This window comes from Enhydra lutris, unplaced genomic scaffold (genome assembly GCF_002288905.1).
Source record: "Enhydra lutris kenyoni isolate GAN:26980312 unplaced genomic scaffold, ASM228890v2 scaffoldscaffold13, whole genome shotgun sequence".
Taxonomy (NCBI): domain Eukaryota; kingdom Metazoa; phylum Chordata; class Mammalia; order Carnivora; family Mustelidae; genus Enhydra; species Enhydra lutris.
Window position 1 is genome coordinate 34962851 of NW_019154097.1, and position 22585 is coordinate 34985435.

General features: G+C 60.7%; 1 protein-coding gene across 1 annotated transcript in view; it reads right to left on the minus strand.

Annotated features, from left to right (window-relative positions):
- Nucleotides 1–14976, minus strand: part of LOC111146337 (fibrinogen C domain containing 1) — a 29471-nt gene extending 14495 nt beyond the window's left edge. The window contains exons 1-4 of the mRNA XM_022501852.1: nt 14905–14976; nt 6120–6599; nt 2072–2231; nt 1574–1710 (exon numbers count right to left, since the gene is read on the minus strand). Coding sequence (XP_022357560.1) covers nt 1574–1710; nt 2072–2231; nt 6120–6599; nt 14905–14976 — 849 coding nt within the window. The remainder of the gene's footprint in view (nt 1–1573; nt 1711–2071; nt 2232–6119; nt 6600–14904) is intronic.
- Nucleotides 14977–22585: the final 7609 nt, after the last annotated feature.

The window sequence follows — 22585 nt, forward strand, 5'->3', positions numbered from 1 at the left end:
AAGCTGGCACAGAGCCTCCCCTACCTCTGCTTACCGTGACCTCTTCCACCCCAAAACCTCACAGACTCCAAGTTCTCCAGGAGGACTGCGGTAGGGACTTCCCCATCTCTGTGCAGCCCCGGGACACAGTAGGTGCTCAAGATGGTTTGCCCATTTATGAAACCAAACGTGAAGCCAGGAACCCTTAAAGTGTCAGTTGTACGAGCCCCGCTTTCCATTGTCACTGGGCATCCCAACCATGGCCAACTTGGGGAGGCTGAGAAGCTTTCAGGGTGGAGGCAGATGTCCAGGGACAGTGGTACATACAGGTTGTTCACTGCTCCAGGGCAACCGGCCCACATTTATTCTCCTCACCAAGCCCAGTGTCCCAGGGGGCCAAAAGGAAAGGACAGGCATTTTTAATTTACATGAAGTTACCCATCGGCCAGTGGTAGCCCCACTGAAGCCTGGCTCCAGGACTGAGCTTCAGGTGAGGGTTGGAAGGCCACTGATTCGAGGGGGAGGGACAGCAAGCTCACTTCCTCTCCCAGCTCTAGAATGGGGGTCAGCAAACCACAGCCCACAGAAGGACTCCTGCCCGCTGCCTGTTTTTTAAATGGCTTGTGAGCCAAGAATGGTCGGGAACGTTTTTAAAGTTTTTTTAAAAAGCAAAAGAAAAAAATATTTAAAAATATCTTTGTGATAATATTTGAAGAACGCACAAACATTTTATGAAATTCCCATTTCGGCGTTCACGCGTGTTACTGAGATGCTGCCAGGCCCGTGCGTTTCCCTTGGCCTGTGGCTCTGGCGTCCGTACAAAGGCAGAGGCCAGCAGTCGCCCCAGAGGCTGTGGGAGGCGACGCACGCAGACCCCACTCCCAGAAGGGGCTTCCCCACTAGCAGACCCAGAGACTCCCTGGGGACTCAAGCCAGGGGCCTCTCCCCGTCACCCCACCCCCTTCTCCCAGCTCAGGGGAGATATCAGGGTCACCCACGGCCACCCCACCCCGCCCTCCCATGGCCGTGGGGACATTTCGTTGTCCCTACTTCCCACCCAGGCAGGAAGTCACACCAGCATCTTGCCGGGAAGCCCCTGGGATCTCTGCTCCCTGTAGGTGCCTCCCCCCGTTTCATCCTTTGATCACCTGCACACGTGCCATATATCGGACAACATGAAGGACAACATCTACACAGCAAGAGGCTCCTGGTGCCGCGTTCCATGCCAAAGCCCATCCCCGACTTGCTCAGTGCTGAAGGGGAACCCCTGTGTTCCCAGAGACTCGAGGCTTGGGGAGCAGGAGGGGGCTCCATGGGCAGGAGACGGTGTCTAACATCTGCTCCCATGGGGGCCCAAGTTTCCACTCACAGCCTCTGCCTGCCCTGTGCCGCTTTCCAGAGGTGTGGGGTTCTTGGGGGTGAGATGAGGGGCAGGTTTGTGGGGGCCAGCGGCAGGCCTGGCCAGAGGCAGAAGGCTGGGTGAGGGGCCGCTCAGAGCACCCCGGTTTGCGGACGCCGCCCTGTGGGTCAGCCCGGCCCACGTGGACCTCTGCAGGGCCCAGAGGAAGCGGACTGTGCCCCCCGGGACACTCACCGTCCAGCCACCGCCGTCCGTGCGCATGTCACAGTAGACCTGGAAGCCGGCTGGGTAATGTGTGGGGAAGACGGAGTAAATGCCATCCTCCTGCTGCCCGCTCAGGAGCACGTCCAGGCAGTCGCGGGGCGGAGACCCTGAGACAGGGCCCGTTGTCAGGGCTGCGAGGGCACCTGTGTCCCCGCCCGTCCGCCTCTGTCCCCGGGTCTCCCTGGCTTGTCAGTCTGCCCTGCAGTGTCCCACGGGCTCCAAGGGACCAGCCTTGGGGACAGACCTGGGTGAGTGAGCCCCCTCTCTGAGCCTTGCTGTCCTCATCTGGAAGATGGGCACAAGGGGCTGGGAAAGGACTCAACAGAAGGGTGCAGGTCGGGTGCTCGGGGCTGCCCAGCAGCAGGAAGCTTTCAGCAAACAGCAGCAGTGTGTGGGCAAGGGGCGATGGGGGTACACAGCTGGGCACCCAGGTCACCCAAGAAAGGCAGCCTCCCGCACCACACTCACCGTTGGCGCAGCCTCGGGGCCGCAATCCCCTGGCAGGTGCCCTCTGGAGGTCAGCTTTGATGCGGGGCCGGCCCACCCCCCGGTCCCTCTGCAGGCCATCTAGGACATCGCTGACCCAGTTCACCAGGTGAGCCATGTGGCCTTGACTCTCGGAGAGAAGCTGTGGGGCACAGGGGTGAGTGGAAGGGGCAGGGACTCTGGCCAGCCAGCACCTGCCAGTATGACCATCCCCTCCTGTGCGCCCTGCTGGGGCCCGATCTGAGGAGCTCAGTGTCTGTGTGCTCAGAGGACCGGGGCTCGGGTGGGAGGGGAGACAGAGGCTCCAGCAGAGAGCTGTGTCCTGCACCCGGGCCCCATCCTCCTCCGTCTCTGTGCCCCAGCCCAGGTGAGAGGACTAAAGAAAGTTCTACCGTGCAGGGGGAGGCGGCACCGGGCAAAGCTGGGTTCAATCCCAACCCGCCCATTTACCAGGTACACGTGGGGGGGGGTGAGTGACATCACCAAGCCTCAAGGCTGGGCTGCCAGGGCTCCCTGTCGCAACCGCCATGGAGCCCAGTGACATGTGGGAGGGACCCAGCACAGGGTGGGACCCCAGGAGGGCACAGAGGACTTGGCTCATGTTGTTACTCGGATGCAAAAGGCACCTTGCAGATTACAAAACACCCTCACCCACAACAGTCTCTCCTGATGCCCAGCGAGACTGCGAGGGCAGGGGTGGCAGTGCTGCGTGCAAACTGGGGGCCCTGGGATACCCCTCCCCCCACCCAGCCCCCATCCCAACTCCACGTTCATGAGCCACGGCTCCGATGTCCACCACCTCACCTCTCCCCCACAGTACTGCCAGGAGGGAGGGCTTGGCTCGCTGTCCCCTGGTACAGGTGAGAAAACTGAGGCCCAGAAGGAGAGATCCCCAAGGGAGAATGACCTCGGGCTGCTTCCCCAGGGCTGACTGGCAGGAAAGGAACCTAGGGGTGGGGGCAGTACAAGTGGGGGGCGGTGGTCTGGCCCCAAACTCTGGTGTCAGTTCTGGGTTTTGACTCAGCCCCTCCTCCATTCACTGGGCCAGTGACCCTGGAGGAGTCACTGAACCCCCTTTCTGAACCAGCGTAACAGCACCTATCTCTGAAGGGGGTAAGGGGGCGTTCATGAGACCACGTGTTCGGGGCACAAGGGCTCAGTCCGGGTTCCCTGTGTCATTCCGACTGCTCGGCCGGGTCTGGAGTTCGTAGCCAGTGTCGCACTGACCGCCTCCCCCCACCCTGGGGGGCCTCTGGGCTGTGCCTGCTGCCTGAAGGGTCTGGGGTCTGTCATCTCTCCCACCCCACAATCTGGGAGGCTGCAGGACCATGAGGGTGGAGGCGGGGGGGATGCGGAACCTGCTGGGGCTTCACACCCCGAACCTGTCACTTGCCAGATAATAGCTCGTTCGAGGAAGGAAAATAGAGACACACAGTGCCAGCAGTTTACAAAATATGATTCTTGGCTTGTCCAGAAGCAAGGGCCCTGCACAAGCCTTTAGTTTCCCTGTCAGCTTCTCCTCTGCAGGGAGGGCTGAGGCCCCGGGCGGTGGGTGGGGGAGGGCACAGGGGTGGGCAGAGGGGCCACGGGGGCAAGGCGGTCAACCCCTCCCTGGGCCATCACAGCAGCGTCCCATAGACAGGCCCCGTCGGGGGAGCCCCGTGGACCACACGGATGTAGGCAGCCCCCAGAGTGGGGGCAGAGGGCAGGGGGCACCTGCTGGGCGTGGGTGGCAGAGATCACCGGGCTCGTTGGCTACGTCTCCAGGGTATGGCCCATCCTTCTGCCACGAGCAGACATGCTCGAGAAACCCAGGCACAGCCCGCTCTTGCTGGCGGGCAGGGGAGACCTCAGTTTAAACCAGCAAATGATTAAAGTTGAAATGTACACATAAACATGCTCCGAATTAATAGGGAGAGTCAGTCCCCGCTCGCCGAGCTGCACGCGCGCGTTAAAGAGGACTGGCAGCCGTTAGCGGCCGTGAAGTCCAAGCTGCTTCTGTTTCTTGCTCGGGGTCCTGGGCTTCCGCAGGGCACTCGGCCACTCTGAGTCTCCGTCTGCCCCTCCGTAGAATGGGCACCTCCTGGGGCCATGGCGCTGCTGCACAGCACCCAATAACCCCCTGGGGTTCCTATCATTACTCCCTCCGGCAAAAGAGATTTTTCCGTGGTGGCTCCCCACTGGCCAAAACTTTAGTTTACAAATGATTTTATTTCCATCATAACGAAAGAAAGGCCCATCTCTGTGTGTGCCAGATGCCAGCTGAGCCCAGCCCAGCCAGGAGCTCCCACATCCTCGTGGGTATGACTACACTGTCCCCATTTTGCAGGTGAGGAGACTGAGCCCAGGGAGGGCAACTGATGGGCCCAAGTCCCACAGCTGCTACCTGCTGGAGGCTGGACTGGATCCCAGCTCCCGAGCCCCAAAGGCAGAACCCCTCCCTTCCACTGCTCCCGGGCTAGGGGCCGGAGACGTCTGTGCCCACAAGAGCCACCCCGAGGCCTGTTTGCTGTGGGGCCCGGGGGTTTGCCATGAGGATCAGGGAGGTGCCTTTTAGCAAGCAGCTCTGGCACTTCTGACAGAAGGTGCCTGCGGGCAGTGCTTTGGGAAACCCAGTCTGGGCTGATCACCTGGGGGTCTGCGGAGCTTGGAGGAACCAGGAGCCACAGGGCCATTAGCTCCGCAAGACACATGTGGCCTCTGAAATCGCCCTGAGTCTGTGGGAAATGAGTCAAATTAAACATTCTTTTGAGAAGTAAATACATCAGGGGAGCCAAGGCACTACCGGACCCCCCAAAAGCTATCAGTCTTGTAGGAACAGCTCTAGGCCTCTGCGTAGGTGGGTGGGTGGGAGACCCTGAGGTCTCTCCCTGTGATTCCCCACCCCTACACTAAGGGCCTGGATGGCCAGGGGCTGAACCATGTGGAGAGCAGGATGGGGGGGCACAGGTCACCCAGAAAATCTGGAGGTGTCCCCAAGCCCTGCTGATAGAGGGGGTGGCTGACCACCCCACCCCAGGAGAGGGAAGCGCCTTCCGATCAGTCACCCAGACAGGAGGACGAGGGCTATAATTTCTCCAGCTGCAGCCTTCCAAGGAGGGAAAAGACCCACTGCTCATGAGCTGCTGGGTGACCGAGTGCCTGGTCATCGCCAGTGTCCGGAAGGGGCTGGAATCAACGGCAGGGTGTCCCCAAGAACCTGAGTCACTGGGGAGACGGGGTACAAAGCCAGAAGCTGGGCAGGGCGCTGGAAGGCCAGATGTCAGAGGCCACTGGACCCTGTCTCTTGGCCATTGTCTCTTTCTGGGCCTCAGTTGTCTCTTCTGGAAAATGGTGAAAAACCAAATCCCTGATCATGTGTGTGGGGGGGTGGGGGTTCTTGCTGGTGCTCCAGGAGGGGCCAACATTGCAAACTCTTCCCAGATCTACCAGGTGCTTGCTAGGACCTGCCTTGGCTCAGTGGGGGAAAGGGGATCTGGGGAGTTGGGGCAGAGGTGTTGCGGGGAGGCTAAGGGTCTGGTTGAGCTCTCTCAGCTGGTCCATCCTTCCCTAGAAAGCTGGGAGCATCGAATGGCAGAGAAAGGGGGAGAGAGCTGGGAAGGGGGTACAGCTCTCTTTGGATATGTGGCACAGCTGGGGAGAGGATCTGCCCCTGACCCGCCACGTGACCTTGAACCTCAAGTCACAACTGATGGAGGCCAGGTCTGGCCTCACCTGTACAGATGCATCTGGGAAGCCTCTGGAGCCCTGGACTTGGCCTGACTGTGGGGTGCCATGGGGTGTCCCACAAATACCCAGGATCCCCAGGACAGTGGGCAGGAAATGGTATCCCTCTCTGGGTGGCCTTGGATGAGACTCTCTTCTCTGAGGCTCACTTGCTCGAAGGTAGATGGGAAGAGCAACATTCCCCAGTCCTAGGACCCTTGGGGACTAAGGGACGCTGTGGCCATCAGGCGCCCAGCACGGGGCTGGACCCACGGGGGCAACCCCAGCCCCCACCAAGACCCCAGGCGCAGACCCAGCCCCTCACCTGGATGAGGCGGCCCTGCTCGCTCTGCAGGGCACTGAGCCCCTGGCCCAGGGTGCCGAGGCCCTTCCGAAGCCCGGTGCACTCCGCCTGCAGCTCCGAGGCCCGGGCCAGCAGCCGGGGCAGCTGGTCCGCCAGGGTGTCCAGCAGCTCCCGCTCCTGCTCGCCGGCCAGCCTCGGCTCCGCCCGGTGCTCGGCCAGCGCCTGCAGCACGGACGCCTGGGCGCCCTCCAGGCGGGCGAAGCCGTCGGTGAGGTCGGGGCAGCGCGGGTCGATGAGGATGCTGAGACGCGAGCTATCGGCCCTCTCCACGGTGACCAGGGCACTGTTGGCACCTGCCGGCCCGGTGCTGACGACGGGCGGGGGTGCCGTGCCTGGCGCGTGGGTGTGGTTCAGGAAGAGCACAGCGCCGGTGACGGCCACGGCCAGCAGCACCGCCAGGGAGAGCAGCACCGTGCACAGCACGTAGCCACAGCTGGGCCACTGTGGGCAGGCCCCGCACACACAGACACAGACACAGACACAGACAGACAGACGGACAGGAGAGAGAAGGGGCGGCATCAGGGGCGGAAAGGGGCTTCTAGCTCTGCCTGGGGAGGGGGGCCCAGGCAGCCTCAGGACGGGGCCTCTGGCCTTTGGGAGGCCTGGGCAAGACTCAGAGGGCCCCCTTCATGGGACAAGGGCAAAGGAATCCTACAGAGAAGCAGAGATGAAAGACAGAAGCCCAGAGGGGAGTCAGAGAGCCCAGGACCAATGATAGAGCAAGTGCAAGGGAGTGAGAGACGCAGGCAGCCGGAGATGGAGAGGATGAAAAGAGAAACTGAGGCAGAAAGGCAGGGAGACCTTTGGAGGGCCAGCCGCCCTCCCCTCCCTGGCCCTGCCCTGATCCATGTGGCCTGCACGAGGTAGGCACACGTCCCCCATGCAGCCCTCCTGGGTGGGTCACGGCTGCAGGTGAGGGCTCCCACAGCCTCGGGCCCCCGTGCTGCCACTTCCGAGGGTGGGGGGTGACCTTGGGTGAGGGACCTCACCTCACTGAGCCTCGGTGTCCTCACCTGTAAAATGGAGGCAATAACGGCGCGCCCTGCCCCGCACGTGGGTGCCCGCCGTGCAGACTCAGGAAGAGAGAGCTGTAACGGTGACAGCAACCGCGCTAAGAATTGTCACACTGTCACAGCAGAATGGGCGCCCATCTCTAAATTTTCCACCTGGAGCGCCCAGGGCCCAAGTCCCGCAGCCTGGGCAGGCCTGCGAGGCTGCCAGGCATGAGTCCCCGGGGCGCAGGGGGCCGCCGAGCCCCTCCTCTCCTCTTTCCTCCCCTCTCCGCAGAGCAGGCTAATGCCAGGCACCCTGGAAAAAGGTGCCTCCCTCCCTTGAAGGAGGTGGGGGCTGGGCCGCCGGGCAGCTGTGCCCCCCAGAGCAAGAAAAGGGGGGGAGGTAAAAACTGAGTTCGTTGGGGTCTACCGGCTAGAACTGGGGGGGGGCAGCTTATCCTTAAAGGAGGGGTGCCCCTGTGCCCGCCGTACCAGATTGCTCCCAGCCCGGAGGGAGCCCGCAGAACAGCCACAGAGCGGGTGCTACGTGGGGTACAGGAGGCCCAAAAGAGCCCAGGGCTTGCCCAGAGTCGCATAGCAGACGAGACGTGAGCTCCGACTCGACCCCCAGCCCCCTGCCTCCTCTCGGGGCCAAACCCTTTCTCCAGCTGGCTTTCCCCCACATGTACAACTTTTGGAGCTGGAGATGCGTCTTGAAGGGAGTCAGTACAGGACGCATTTGCGTGTGCCATAAATATTAGCAGCTTTTACTACGGTGATAGATGCGCACAGAGCACAGGGAGGTGTTTGTTCTTTGTTTTCCACCCAAAGTGTTACTTCTGTATGTCAGCGATGCTGGGAGGCACCTTCCCATTTTTCCACATTGTAACGTCTCCGATGGCGGGGGCTCCTACAGCTGAAATCGACCCCTGCTTTCCCAGCGATACACAGAATAGCGCATCCTCTTACACAACGCCGCTTACTACGGGAAAGCACCATCGAGCAAGCAGCCGGTTTTGCATAAATTCAGATTCTACAAGTAAGTCCCGAGTCTCCTAATTGGCATCAGAGGAAGGTGGGGCCGGGGCTGAGTTGCAGAAGGACAGAAGCCCCCCTCCGCCAGGAAGGGTGCCGTGCTGCTGGCGAGATGAGGGAGAGAAGGCCTTAGCCGGGCCCTGCAGGGATGATGCCCCAGGACTCAGCGCTTCGCCCCTCCTCTCTCCATACCTTCCCCAGGCAGCCCATCCATCCCAGGCTCCACACATCTCAAAGGTTTACTCCTGCCAGACCTGGACACGTGAGCTCCCCACATCAGCTCCGCATCGGCTGCTCCCTGAGCCTGAGGCATCTGCTGTCCCTGCTCTACTTCCTAATTCCCTCTCTTCCTTCAGGGCCCAGCTAGATGCCACCTCTTCCAGGAAGCCTTCCTAGACTGTCTCCCCAGCCCTCCCCGCCCCAACCTAGTTATGGAGAGACTCCTGCTCCATGTCCCCATGGCCCTCTCTCCCCCCATCCTCCGTGGTGGCACTCATCCAGACACAAGCACGTCATCCCCTTTGACTTCATTCGCCTACTCGCTCAGACACCCATTCCACGTTCACTGGATGTCCCCATGAGCCAGGCTCCAGACCAGTCCCTGAGGATGGGGGTGGCAGTTGTCCTAGCCCTGCCCTGGGGGAGCCCATGTCCCCTGGACAGTGATTCTCTGCCTATGTGGGGCGTGGATTGGTTTGGGAACCTCTGAAATGTTTGCACACAAGGACGGCTCAATTGGCGAGCCCCGGGGCCAGGAGACTTACCCTGGGCCACGGGAGCCCCCAAGGGCAGGGCCCGCTCGCCTGGCACGGAGCAGCTGCTTGTTGGACGGATGGAAGGAAAAGCAGATGGACCGGGTCACTTCCCACACTGCGCCCACACTGAGGGGAGGGCAAGGCTCTTCCGACGACCATGTGCGGCAGGGCAGAGGCTCATGACTTCTGCGCTGAGCCCTGGACCCCGACGCAAGGCCACCTCTAACCCTGCGCCCCCTCTGATGGCCTCGCCCAGAATGAAGGCAGCCTCTAGGTCTGCCCCAATTCCCCAGTCACCTGCAGGTCAGAAGCTTCCAGATTATCGCCGCCATTCCTTGTCCCCAACCCTGAAACCTCTGAACGACCCCTTGCTCCAGTTAGATTCACTTGGCAGATGGGAAAACTGAAGCTCGGAGAGCCGGAGACCCCTTCCCAAGGTCACACGGGAGGCACACGGGAGGGCCAGCCGGGGCCGGAGGCCGGAATCTGCTTGCCTCCCACCACGTTCTTCCCTCTGTCTGGAGTGTGAGTGCGGCTTGCGAGACAAAGCTCTGTGTCAGCAAGTGAGTCCCTGTCAGGCCCCTCCCGGAGCCCGTCGGGAGACACCTTGCCCCGAGCAGCTCTGAGCGCCCTCCTCCAACCGAAGAACATTAAAGTCCCCAGCTGGCAAGCCAGAGCGGCCAGCCCCGTCCCCCCGTGTCTCCAGGACCCTCACCCTCTCGTGCGCCCGCTTCCACCCAAGCTCCAGGACTCTGGAAGGAAGGCAGAGGGTGGCCGGGAGGGAGAGGCTTGAGAAAGCCGCAGGGGGTCCCCTGAGGGGCAGGGGATGATGGAGTTGGACGGAAACAGGCCACTCAGCAGAGGAGAATTAGTCTTCTGAGATCACCTTAAGCATGAAGTCCTGCTCACTTTTATAGGTTGCTGTTTACGTGTCTGGCAAAGGAATCTGCCTGAGATAATAAGGGGGGCCTCTGGGGTGCGGGCAACCCGACCAACCATGCCGCGGGGCTGGAGCTCATTAATGAGCCCTGGGTGATGGCCGAGCAGGACACACGCCCTGGGGTCCGCAGGACGCCACAAAAGTGCACAGGGCAAGGAGTGGGGACTCTGGGAAGCTGTCCCGGGCAGTGGGCACGAGAGGAACTAGGAGCCCCGGGTTCGAGGTCCACTCTACCCCTAACTGCTTGTGTAAACTCCCAGCTAGAGGGACGTGCCCTCATCCCCTGTGTGACCCCCCAGTGCCGGCCCAGGGTCGGTGGCTTCTCAGGAAGCCCAGCCCAGGGGAGGACCAAACAGGCTCAAGCCCGGGGACGGGGACGCAGGAGGGAGGAAGCCGCAAAGGCGCCCCAGGGGAGGGGAGGCGTCTTTCCCAGCTGCCTCTCTGTGTCCCCAGCCTCAGAGGGGCCCCTGGGGTCCTGCGGGGGACAGGAGCACTCAGGAGGGAGAGACGCACTGCATTGATGCTTTGTTAGCCAAACAGGCCAGCCTGGCCTGCTCCTTCCTTGTCTGCTAGGCGAGCCTGGGGGGGGCAGTAGCCTGGGGCGGATGGGGCTCTACTCCTTATAGCACAGTAGGAAGAAGAAAGCGTCTTTCTAGGGGGAGGCCAGGCAAAGTCAGATCCAACGCAGCTCTGGGTCTATTTTGGGGGGCAGGTCTCCATGTTTCTTGGGAGGGCCTTTTTCCCTGCCCCCCACAGCTCCTGGCCTCCTGGATGTCCCCCCAGCCCGCCAGCACCACACCAGGTTCTGTCCATCCCCTAACCCGAGTCCCCCGGAGAGTCCCACCCGGGGATAGCACCCCCCCACCCTCCCCAAAAGCCGGAGCGTTGCTGAGCTCCCCCTCTTTCCCCCCACCGACACCCAGTGAGCCTCCTGGCTCTGTCCCCATGCCCCCAGGCCTGCCCTGGTCTAAGCCCCCTCGCCTGCCTCTAAATTACTGTGACTGTCTCCCCACCGGCCTCCTGGCCACCTCCCAGCCCCACCAACTCATGCCCCACGCAGCAGCAAAGGACCCCTCCTGAAGGCCCCGCTGAGACCCCTCTAGAGCGACGGAGGCCTCCTGCCCTCCAGAGCATGTCCCACTGGGCCCCTCACGTGGGGGCCCTGCAGGCTCCACCCCCCTAATCCCACCCTGTTCTTCCCACCTGCCTGGCTCCTTCCCTGTCCCCCAACACACCTTGGTCTCCCTCCCGGACAGATCTGGCAAATACTGTCCAGCTTCAACCGCACCTCCTCCGGGAAGCCGTCTCCTCCGCACTCCCACCCTGCTGTCTGTCCCAGCCACCCCGCCAGACTGGATAGCGAGCTCCGTGGGACAGGGCCAGGCCAGGACGAGGGCACAGAAAAGTGACAGAAGGGAGTCCTTGGCCAGTCGTCCCTGTGGGCCTCTTCTCCTCTCCTTCTCTCCCAGCCCCCGCCTAACCCCGTGACCTCCACTGGAACCCCAGGGAGCAAGAGGACAGACGCTGGCTTTTCTTTACAGAGCCTCGTAATACTACCTGACTTGTGGATTTCTTTGTCACCCTCACGAGACTCCGAGCTCCCTGCTCCCAGGTTCCCAGCTGTGCATCCCAGCTGAGGTGGGGACTCTGAAAACAGTCACCAAGTAAATGCAATGCAGCGGGGTTTAGGTTAGACATCGGGAAGAACTTCCCAATGAGGATTTAGTTTTCCTTCTGCAACGTTTCTAGAAGCTTCGAAAGGACCAAGAGGCACTGCCTGGGATTGCCAAGGTTGACCTCCCTGTGGGGTGCCGTGACTCGAGGACTGCTCAGGAACGAGCCCCCGCCCGGGAGGAGCCGGTTACAGGGTGACTTTCTGCCCCTACACTCCAGGAGAGAAGAATCATGTCTATTTCTAGATCCTTTCATCTGAGCGACTCCAAACTCTGGCAACTTTTCCGCCATCATCTCCTGCCCCAGGGGTGAGAGAGCCCCTTCGTTCGGCAGGCGGAGAGGGGACACTCTAACGAAGACAGGAGCTTGTCCGAGGTCAGCCAGAGAAAGAGGAGCTGAGTGCGGAGGGGCCGAGGGCAGAGCGGCATGAGATGGTCCCCAGAAACGGCAACACGGGACACTTCGTGGGCAGCAGGGGCCATGAGGGCCCCGGGGAACCCCGCAGCCCGCACACCAGGACTCTCCCCCTGGAATTACATCGCACAGCTGAGCAGACTGAACGAGGGAAGGACAGCCAGCCGCTCTTGCCTTCCTCTGCCCGCCAAGGCTCCTCCAACACCTGGGAGGCCCGGGGTTCAGGTCCCGGCTCTAGCTCCTTTACCCTCAGTTTCCTCATCTGTCAAATGGGTTGATGATCCCGGCTGCCAACCTCCCAGGGCAGTTACAGCTAAGAAATGAGAGGCGTAGAGAGAGAGATGAGCCCGGCTGCTGCTCCAAGTGTGGCAAGGGACCTCTGTTCTCCCGGAGGAGGTGGCCCTTCTGGTGGGAGCTGGGTGGTCAGGTCACTCTCCCTGACGGGCAGAGGGAAGTTCGGGACGCTGACAGCCTGCAGAAAGGAACAGGCTGCAGTAGGGCCCGCATCCTCACTTGACCCTCTGAGGAGCCCTTGTGAATCCAGGAGGAAGCAGGAACCGCTGTTCTCATTTTGCAGGTGGAAAAGCCTAGACCCAGAGAGGGGGAGTAACGTCCCCAGAGTCACACAGCATGTGGATGCCGAGGCAAAACTAGGAACGAGGGAGGAGAGAAGGCCAGACCTAAGGGAGGAAGTCGAGAGGGACCCAGGACAGCAAGGCTCTCTCCTTCTACACTGAGCACAGGAAAGGCCTTGCCTCTTATCTGAAGCTTCCAACGAGCCTGAGGGGGACGCAGGGGACAGCCTATCTACATGCTGGGTCACCAAAGGAGTGAAGGGGAGGTGGTGTTAGATATTGGCCCCAAGCCCCTAGGGCCACAAGCCCTTAGCTGCCTCTGATGCCAAGCGGGCAGACAGCTGGGCTCTGGCTGGTGGCAACTGGAATATGTGTCCCCAGGCAGCAGCAGAGGGAGGCCCTGAAGCCACATTTCAAATAGATCCCCCAGAAGCCACCTCCCCCTGAGACACAGCAGCACTGGCTGGCTCCTCACCCACAGCGCCTGGCTGAGGCTTCATGAGTTCAATCAGCACATAGCCCTAAGCTCCCACCCCGAACTGCATGGAAGGGCAGGAAGGAGCCTGGGCCCCTGGGGAAGAACTAGAGATGGGAGTCCAGAAGAAGCATGTGTCCAAAGGGGGCTCCTGAGAGAGGAGGGACCTGGGACAGGGGAACAAGGCAGTAAGAAAAAGGTAGTTGAGCAGCACAGGCTAAATGCTACCAGGACTTTGATACATAGCCAGGGAACATCAGGGAAGGCTTTCTGGAGGAGGCGGCATCTGACTAGGTTTTGAAGTACATGTAGGATTTCCCTGAGGCAAAGCAAAAGAATGTGTGTGTGTGTGTGTGTGTGTGTGTGTGTGTGCGCGCGCGCGCACGCGCACATGCATTGGGGATGTTGGTGGAGCCAACAAGATGACACCGCAAAGGTCTGGAAAGGGGCAGCCTAGTGTAGGCCTGGGGCTTGACAAATGACAAGCAGTCAGTCCTGGTAAGGGGGCTAGTGGGAAAGGAGAACGGGTACAGTGCTAAGAGGGTAAAAACGGAAAACAAAGGAACAGACCACCTGGGAGGCGCTGGGAGCCGCTGGGGTCAGACCTGGGTTAGAATCCTTACTCGCCTGCAACACGCTGTGTGACTCTGAGCACATGCCTCAACCTCTCTGAGTCACATTACCCTGGGATGTGGGACTGTGCATCCCTGCCGAGCCCCCAGGCTGCTGCAGGAAGGGAGGTTCTGCAGAGAGTTGGGAAGGAGCTTTGCACACTGTAGAGGGCTGGGTCCCCACACCGTGGCACTGTCCCTCCAGACAGAATGAGAGAGTGGCAGCCCTGTAGAGCGAGGGCCCATCAAGGCTCATCCCTGCCACCCCCCCTCCTGTCACCGCGAACACCAACAGCTCTTTCCCCAGTGACATCTGTCTGGGAGAAATTTGAAATTTAAAGCGGGCAGTCCCATTATTTGCTCTCCTTGGTGAGTGGGCCTCCTCCCAGTCCCTTGGCAGCACGGCCTGGGGCAGCCCCAGGGCTGTCCCTCCACTCGGCTTCGCATCTCCAGCCCCTCTCTGACCGGCCCTGGAGCTCTGTCCTCACCGCTCCCCTTTCCAGTGCACAGCCCTGGGCACCCTCCAAGCCCGCCCCCTCCACTGCCCCAGAAGCGGCAGCAGGAAGGGTGGAATGAGCAGACCTGGCACCACAGACTCAGGTTCAAATCCCAGCAGAGCCTCGTGGCCTCTGGCAGGAGCCACCCTCTCTGAGCCCTGCTTTTCTTGTCTTAAAGCTGGAGAATCATTGTACCCAGGCTTCTCACATGAGACAAAAATGTATTGATCCTTTACTGTAGAGCGGGAGGGGGGAGCTGTTTAAAGTATGAGCATTGAGGGGAGATGCAGGGGATGTGCACCCTGGTCCAGAAGCTGGGGTTACCCTACCAGCCACCTGGCACAGGGTGGTGCCCACAGTGGACAGCTAGCAAGGGATTAAGGTGCCCATTGTAGAGGTGAGGAGACAGACACTCAGCGAGGGTGTGATTCGTGTGCGCCCACAGTTTGCTAAAGGGCTGGTCCCCCGTGAACTAGAGGTCCCCTACTCCCTCTGCTCACACCGGCACGGGGAGGCTGTTGGAGGCACATGAGGGCCCTCTGCCACAGCGCCCGGGTCCTGCAGGGGTGCTGCCCCATCCGCACCACGGAAACCCAAGTTCAAACCTCTTCTGTAGGAGGAGGAGAGGAGGGTGCCGCCTTGCCCCAGGCCTCCCTCGCCTCGCGGGGTGCACCCCAAACTCCAGCCTTCAGCTGGGCGCCCACCCCGCCGGCCGGAGCGGCCACCACCTCGCCAACCGCGTGGGCTCCGTGTCCCCACGCCCCGGACCCGCGCGTACCTGCGGCTTGTCACGCGGCCGGTCCTCAAGTTGGGAAGCGCCGCCCATGGTCTTCCACCGGTCGTTGACCATCTTCCCGCAGGACTGGCGGGGGCGCCCGGCCAGGCGCGCCGCTGCGGAGCGCAAAGACGCCGGGGTGGGCGCGGGCTCCCGCGCGGGGCGCGTTCCGCCCGCCAGATCCCCGCCTCGGGGCCCCGCGCCGGCTGCCCGGGCCGGCGGGCGTGCGTGTCCGGGGATGCGCGGGTGAGGACGGGGTGCGCGGGTGTGCGCGGGTGAGAGCGGGAGCGGGAGCGCGAGAGCAGCCTGCCCGCCAGCCCGCCCGCCGCTCGCGCTGCGCGCCGTCCCCGCTCCCGCGCCTCCCCCTGCGCGCTCCTCTCCCTCCTCCCTCCTCCCTCCTTGCTTCTCAATCTCCGTGTCTTTTTTTGTCTCGGACTCTCTTTGCCTTTTATTGCTCCCTCCGGCCTCTCTCTCTCTCTCTCTCTCTCTCTCTCGCACACATACACACATACACACATACATGCACACACCGCGGCCAACGATAGTTCAACTCCACCTCCGAGAAAGCCCAGATAAAGGGGCAGAATGCGCCCCAGGCCCCGGGGGCCAGCCGGGAGGTGGCAAAACGCCGCGGGCAGCTCGCCTCCTGCCGGCTCCCAGAGGGGCCAGGGAAACCCGGGCGGCGCCTCCTCGCAAACTTCCTCCCGGGCGGGACGCGTCCCAACTCACCGTGCGCGGGGGGGGGGGGGGGGGCGCGGCGCCGGGCGGGCCCAGGGATGCCCCTGCCGGGCCGTCGGGCGTCTCCCGGCAGCCGCGCCGCACTCCTCCCGCTTCCTTGGGGCGCAGGGCTCACCCCGAGACCGGGGCGGGACAGGGGGTGCGGGCCGGCCGGAGCGCGCCCCCACGGGTCTCTGAGGCCTCGGTCCGGGCTCCGGGGCAAGTGCGTCCGTTCTAGAGTCACGAGCTGCTGGGACCTTCCCCTCCAGATCCCGACCCCGATCGGGCCCGGCCGGAGTCCGCGACCCTGGATCCTGGAGCTCGCGGGCCAACAGCTGGCCCGTCGCCTCGCTGTGCAGGCGGCCCACGGGTCCCCGCCGCCACCGCGACAGCCACCGGCGCCGCGGTCCCAAGTACGAGCCGCTCCGCGCTCTGCCCGAGCTCGCGGCCCACCGCCCGCGTTCCCCAGGCGCGCCCCGCACCGTCTCAGCCTCCGCCTCCTCTGCCCGGGAGGGGAGGGATCTGTGCCGGGAGGGGGCTTCTTAGTGGCCCCCTCCCACCAGCAGCACTTTTAAAAGCATTTAATCCTCCCGGCGCAGCCTTCGGAGGTAATCGACAAAGTCCTTAATCTGCGCAGTTAACGAGATGCTATTGTGGCTTCTGACCGGGAGGCGCCCACACGGCCCGACGCCGCGTTCTCGGCGGGCCGCCCCCTCTCCAGGCCGCCGCAGGAGCCGGGACGACTGCCCCTCCCCCACCCCTTTCTCTGATCCCTTCTGCTCCCCCCAGCTTCAGAATAGACACCCCCATTCCCGCCCCCCGCTTCTCCCCAAAGCTGTTTTCCGGCTCCTGGGGAGCCTTGGCCCGCCACGCTGTTCCCTGGCACCGTCTTCGTCTCTTCCCCACCGGCTGCCAGTCTGTCGCCCCATCTTCGTCCCTCTCCCGGCCCCTCTCCAAGCCCCAGACAAGCGACGCAGGCAGCCGGGAGGTGGGGGCCCAGCCCAGCCTGCGAGGTCGCCGCCCCCTGAGCGGGGAAAGCCGGGAGACCCCATGCCCTGAGCCATCTGGGCAGCTGTCACTCACCCGCCCACAGCTGGGTTCACAACAGACCAGCTGTTTGTCCCTACCTTCCTCTTCCTTTCAGGGCGGCCCCACCTACAGCCCCACTCTGTCTGCGTCCCAGAGGGAGGCTGTCTAGGTTGCTGGACAGGATCCCACCGCACTGGCTGAGAGGCAGGGGACCTGCGTGGAGTCCGGGCTCTTTCGGGATGGCACCCTTTTTCCGGGGCCCCTTTCCTGTGGGTTCCAGGGATTGGCAGGTGACCTGGGGTGGGGGGGCATCTGGCTTGGGCAGAGGGGTGTGGTGGAAAGCACAGAGCCCTGGCTGTGAGGCCTGGGGCAAGCTATTGCTCCTCTCTGAGCCTCAGTTTCCCCATGTGTGCCAACAGGTTAACAGCACCCTCTTCGGAAGAGCTCTTGTGGCGCTCTGAGAGAGGGTGCACCGAAGAGCCTGAGCACATTTCAAACTCCTGCTATGACCTTGGGCAGATTTCCTGTCTCCTCTAGCCTCAGTTTCCTTACTGAAGAAATCAGGACCTCCTCCTTCTCGGTGGGGAAGTGTGACGTGTACAGGCATGTGGCCGGGACTGCAAGTCTGTGATTCCGATATGGGGAGAGGATGTGAAGTCCAGATGTGTCTCTGAAAAGACAAAAGCTCACCCTGGGGCGGAGCCCTGAACTGAGAATCTGAGGGCGCGGTGATGCCCAGGGTGGTGATCAGAGGTTTGGGGCCTGTGCTCTGAATGCGCGGGGGAAGCATCCTGAAGAAGCAGGGGCGTGAGCCAGGCCTTGAAGGCGCGGTGCCTGGCCGCTGGGCAAGAAGGCGTCACAGCGAAGCCAGGGCGTGGAGAGCGAGGGTCGGTGGGCCGCGCCGGCAGGCACCAGCTGGAGGACGCGGCAGGGCTCTGCGCCCAGGCGGGCCTAAGGGACGGTTGGACAGGTAAGCGGGGGCCACCTAGCGGCTCCTCCCGGCACTGCTTGCTGCGGGTGTCTCACCTGCTCCGGCGCAGACCCCTCACTTTCCCGCCCTTGGGGGGGTGCAGTGAGTACCTGTGCCAAGGACGATCTCCACCTGTCACCCCTCGGCACCCCACGAGAAGAATCAGTCCTGGTGCAGCTCTGGCATGAGCCTGCAGGCCTTTTCTCAGTGCTTTACACACCATATTCACCTGACCCGCTTGGGGCAGAGTGTCAGGGAGAGGGGACGACCACCCTCAGCTCGCTGACCTCGCGATCTGTGTAAGAAAAATCGAAGCTGACCTCACAGAGGGAACAGTCCCCTCTCCTTTCCCTTGTGACAGAGCTAGCGTCCCCAGAGCCCCGCGGAGGAGCCCAGGTGTGCTCAACTGGCCAGGGCAGGATCGAGGCTATCTGGGGACTAGCCAGGACCTGGGGGGAACCAGGACTCAGGACCCCAGGTTGCATGGCATAGGCCCGAGGCTGTCCCGGCGCCCCAGCACACTCCCTGGGCATCCACTCACCCTCCTCCTCTGGCTCGCCAATTCCACACGTCCCTATTTTCCCTGCCCGTGGCTGCCTAGACACGATGTTGGTCCCACCAACAGAAAAAACTGTCTGGGATTTCAGTGCAAATTCCAAAAAGGCTGATCTGTCCTGCTTGTCGTTTGGGGCCAAAACATCAATTGTAGACCCTCAGCAGGCCAGTGACAGCTGCCCTTGGTCAGGTGCCCACCATAGTCTGATGGAGGGCATGGCTGTGGGGGTCCTCCTGATGCAGGACACCTCTGTTAGCAGGGAGTGGGTCCAGGGCAGTGAGTCACGCTGGCACTGGAGGGATGGAGAAGAGAACCAATGAAGGAGATAAGAGATGGCCAGGGGCATCGGATGACAGCATTCAGGGTTCTGGTTGTTCAAGGGCTACAATCTGTTAAGCATCCCCCCCCACCCTCAGGTCCCTGCTAAGCACCCTGCATTCTTCATCCTAAGTGGGAGCTACCATAATCCCCATTTCATGGATGGGAAAACTGACTCGGGTAAGTCACATAAACTGGTATAATGAGTAGCTGCCATTCCACATTTTCCATATACCAAATACCATTCATTAGTGATATATTTTATATCGTGTAATCCTCACCAAAAACCTCTAGATGGGACCAGTTTGCAGGCCCATTTTATAGATGAGGCAACTGAAGATCAGAGAGGTTAAGTCACTCAGTCGAGATCCCCCAGCAAGGGTTGGGGCCTGAATTGGAACTCGGGTCTCTACACGGCCACCCCTCTCTCTGTCACTGGCTCTTGTCCTCTTTGTCATCTAGAGCTGGCCCGAGACATGCAGCGATGTCTCAGCAGCGGCTCCGCAAACGTGGGCCGAATGTCAACTGTCCTTGGCTCGTGGGGCCTGGGGGTCCGCCCGGCCAGGAGGTTGGGACCCCTGGCCCTCATCCACGCAGCCTCTGCCCCGCACTGCCAAGGGCACTGGGCTCTTGCCGTAAAGCTGTTTCAACTTAACTCTGACAGTCACATTTATCATTAAAAATAAATTTATCTTGGCTTCCTGTGGCATGGAAAGCTACTGTGCAGTGATTCAATGGGCTTGTCACCCCTCACGGTTAGGCACGGGGAGCTGAACAACTGGATGGTCTCCAGCGCCGGCTCCTCATTTTCTGCGGCTGGAGCCAGAAATGTACAGTGGGCTGACATTTAATTTAGAATCCAACATACCTTGACATAAACCTATAATACAAAGACGGGGGCGGGGGTGGGGGCTGCCAAGCCCGGAGTGGGGGGGTGGAAGGTGGGGGGAGCCCAAGTGACAGGGTGGATTTCTTTCTTTCTTTTTATTTTTTATTTTGCTTTGTCAACACTGAGTGGTGATGACAGTCTAGAGGCCGCCATCAAAGGCGAAAATTAGCATGGAGCGGACGTGCGTGTGTGAGTGTGTGAGTGTTGGTGCGCCGTGCAGGGGCGGTGGGGCTGCGCCCCGAGTCCACTGGGGTGCCGTGTGGGGTGTCCTGAGGCCATCTGGCAGATGTAACCAGAGAAAAGTGAGCCGAGGCCAGGTCCTGGGGGCTAGGACTGGAGTCCGGGAGCAGGAGAACTCCGTCGTTATGGGCAAGAGGGCACTCGCCCGTTTGTCTCTGTGCCTCCAGCCCTTCCCTGAGACCCTCTGACACGTAGTCCGTGCTCAATAAACGCAGAGCCATCAAGGACGATGTTATTTTAAAAGCTAGAAGCAGAGGTCTGGTTTTCTATGCAGCAGAAAATCCTGATAGACCATTTAGGTGTGAAAAGCTGAGGCTTAAGGCTGGCCCGGGAGGGGAGGGCAGGACACCAGAGGGAAGCCAGAACCCCTGGAGAAGCATGGTTTCAGCAACAGCAGCTAGAGGGGAGCGGCCGAGAGGAAGAGGGAAGAGAGGCCATGCGGGGCCCAGGGGTGGGGGGTAGACTGGCCTGGGACCCTCACAGCTGGTGCAGGGGGATGTGTGCTCTCGCAGAGAGTGTTTTTCAGGGATGTGCTGTAGAAGGATGCCATTCGTTACCCTCTGTCTTTGGTGCTTCAAGAAATGGAAGGGGAGAACCCCACCCACCGCCAAGGTCAGCACGAGGCAGAGTGAAGGGTCCAGCTACAGGAGGGGAGGGCAGGAGGTCCAGAATTCAGCCTAATAGGAAATCCACCCAGCAGGTGACCTGAGCTTGAGTCATTTCAGTTTTCGTTCTAGAGCGGTGACAATAGCTACCATGTTACTGACAGCCGGCGCCGTGCAGGCCGCTGGGATTTCCACCAGAAGATCTCGCTGGAACCTAAGAGGCAGCCGCTGTGACTTATATTCCCCATTTCACAGATAAAAGAAACGACTGGTATACGTGAAGGTCAAAGATGTTGCTCAAGGTTAGGCATCTCGCGAACATCACAACTTGAGGTCGAGCTGAGCAGAGGGAGAGGGGGAAGCAGGCTCCCCGCTGAGCAGGGAGCCCGATGTGGGCCTTGATCCCAGGATCCTGGGATCATGACCCGAGCCGAAGGCAGATGTTTAACAACTGAGCCACCCAGGCGCCCCAAACCTCTTTTCTGGACCATACACACTGTAAGGTACCGTATACACCAAGGTCCCTAGAGTGCTAACCCCGGGGTAATTATAGCCCTTTATTTCTTCCAACTCACCCATGGTGGCGTTTCCCAGTGTGTTTTGTAATTTTGGATTGTGCGTGCTATCTTTGTCAGAACTTTATTGGCGGGAATCTGGTGTGTCCTGGGCTGTGAGTTCAGCCTACCCTGGATTTGCTTTTGGTTCAGGGAGGCGTCTGAAGACACCCCGAACCGAAGGCCATTTTCAGCGCTCGTCTTGCGCGTAGATTAAATTCAAACCAAATTTTCACAAGAACAGGCCTGCAGGTGTTATCTGTAGCAGAAACTCTTTCCCTGTCGGATGGTCACGTTCCTTGTCAGGCCATCTCCCCGCGGGGCCCCTGCCCCCTTGCTGTTTCTGGCCTCTGTTCACGTCCCTCGTTTTCGTTTTCGCTAAACATTGGACAGGATGTTTGTTACATCGTACTTGGCGTTTGTAGACTTTTGGTGGTCTGTGTCTAGTCTACTATATCGCTGACCACAAACGTCTCTTCTCTGGTGCCTATTTTTCTTTTCTTAACTTTAAATAAATGAAGTCTAGGGGTGTCTGGTTGGTGCAGTGAGCTAAGCATCCGACTCTTAATTTCAGCTCAGGTCACCATCTCGGGGTCGTGAGATCAGGCCCCGTGTTGGGCTCTGTGCTGGGCGTGGATCCTGTTTGAGATTCTCTCTCTCCCTCTCCCTCTGCACCCCTCCCACACACTCTTTCTCTCTCAAAAATAAAAATAAAATAAAGTCTGATATCCATATACTAAAACACGCAGATCTTAAGGGTAAGGTTTGGTTTGGACTACCGTGCCGGTCATGTTTATTGTTCTGCAAAGTTCTGCATGCCCCTTTGCCAGTCACAAATGCCACCCCTTCCCCCTCCACTCCCCACCCCACCCGGTTCTGATTTCTATTGCCAGAGCTTCGTTTTGTCTTTTCTGAAACTTTGTGTCACAGACTTATGTGGTATATACTCTCTTGGGTCTGACTTCTTAGACGGAGGCATCCGGGCTGCACGTCTACCAGCGATGTTCTCCTTTCCGTTACCAGTGGTGTTCCCTTTATGGCTCGGCCGCCATCTGCATAAAGGTGGCCGCACATTCGGGCTGTGTCCACATGAGGCTGTTAAGAACAGGGTGGTCGTGCCCATTTGGACGCATGTCCTGTTACCCACGAGCACACGCTCTTTGGGTGTATACCCAGGAACAGAACGGCGGGATGATAGGGCAGGAGAAGGGTGAACTTGAAAAGAAACAGCTTTCCAATGTGACACCCCATGAGCAGTGCCCAGGGCACAGGTGCCGCGCATCTCACCTGCTTTTCTCCCACTGCTCATCTGAGATCCTCGGTGCATCTCGGTGGCTCTACTATGTCTGCTGGAACCCCGTCTCTCAATCACTCCGTCCCTTCCTTCGCTAACTGCGTCATTCAACAAACACTGACTGCAGCCCCCCGCCCTCCCCCCAGCTACTGACCCCACCGCCCAAGTTCATGGGCCCTCGGGACATGCATGGCATTCGGTCTGCAGGCACGGCTGTGCCCCAGACGGGTGTCCTCCATCCCCATCCGGCCCGTCTTCAGGCAGTGGCAGGAGAGCAGCTGGGCTGTCATTTGCGTCGCTGAGGACACTGGCATCTTGGTCAAACCTCGTCCTCGCATCTGTGTCAGCATGTCAATCACCGCTCTAGCTCCCCCCGCCCCGTCCAGCTGCGTGGCCCGGCCCCCACCGCCACCCAGGAGCAAAGGGTCGGTGCCCTTAGAAAAAAAACATAGCCAAATTTATTTCAACGTGGCTGTGCCGTGGCCAAGGCCAGCTGGCAGCGTGCAGAGAGA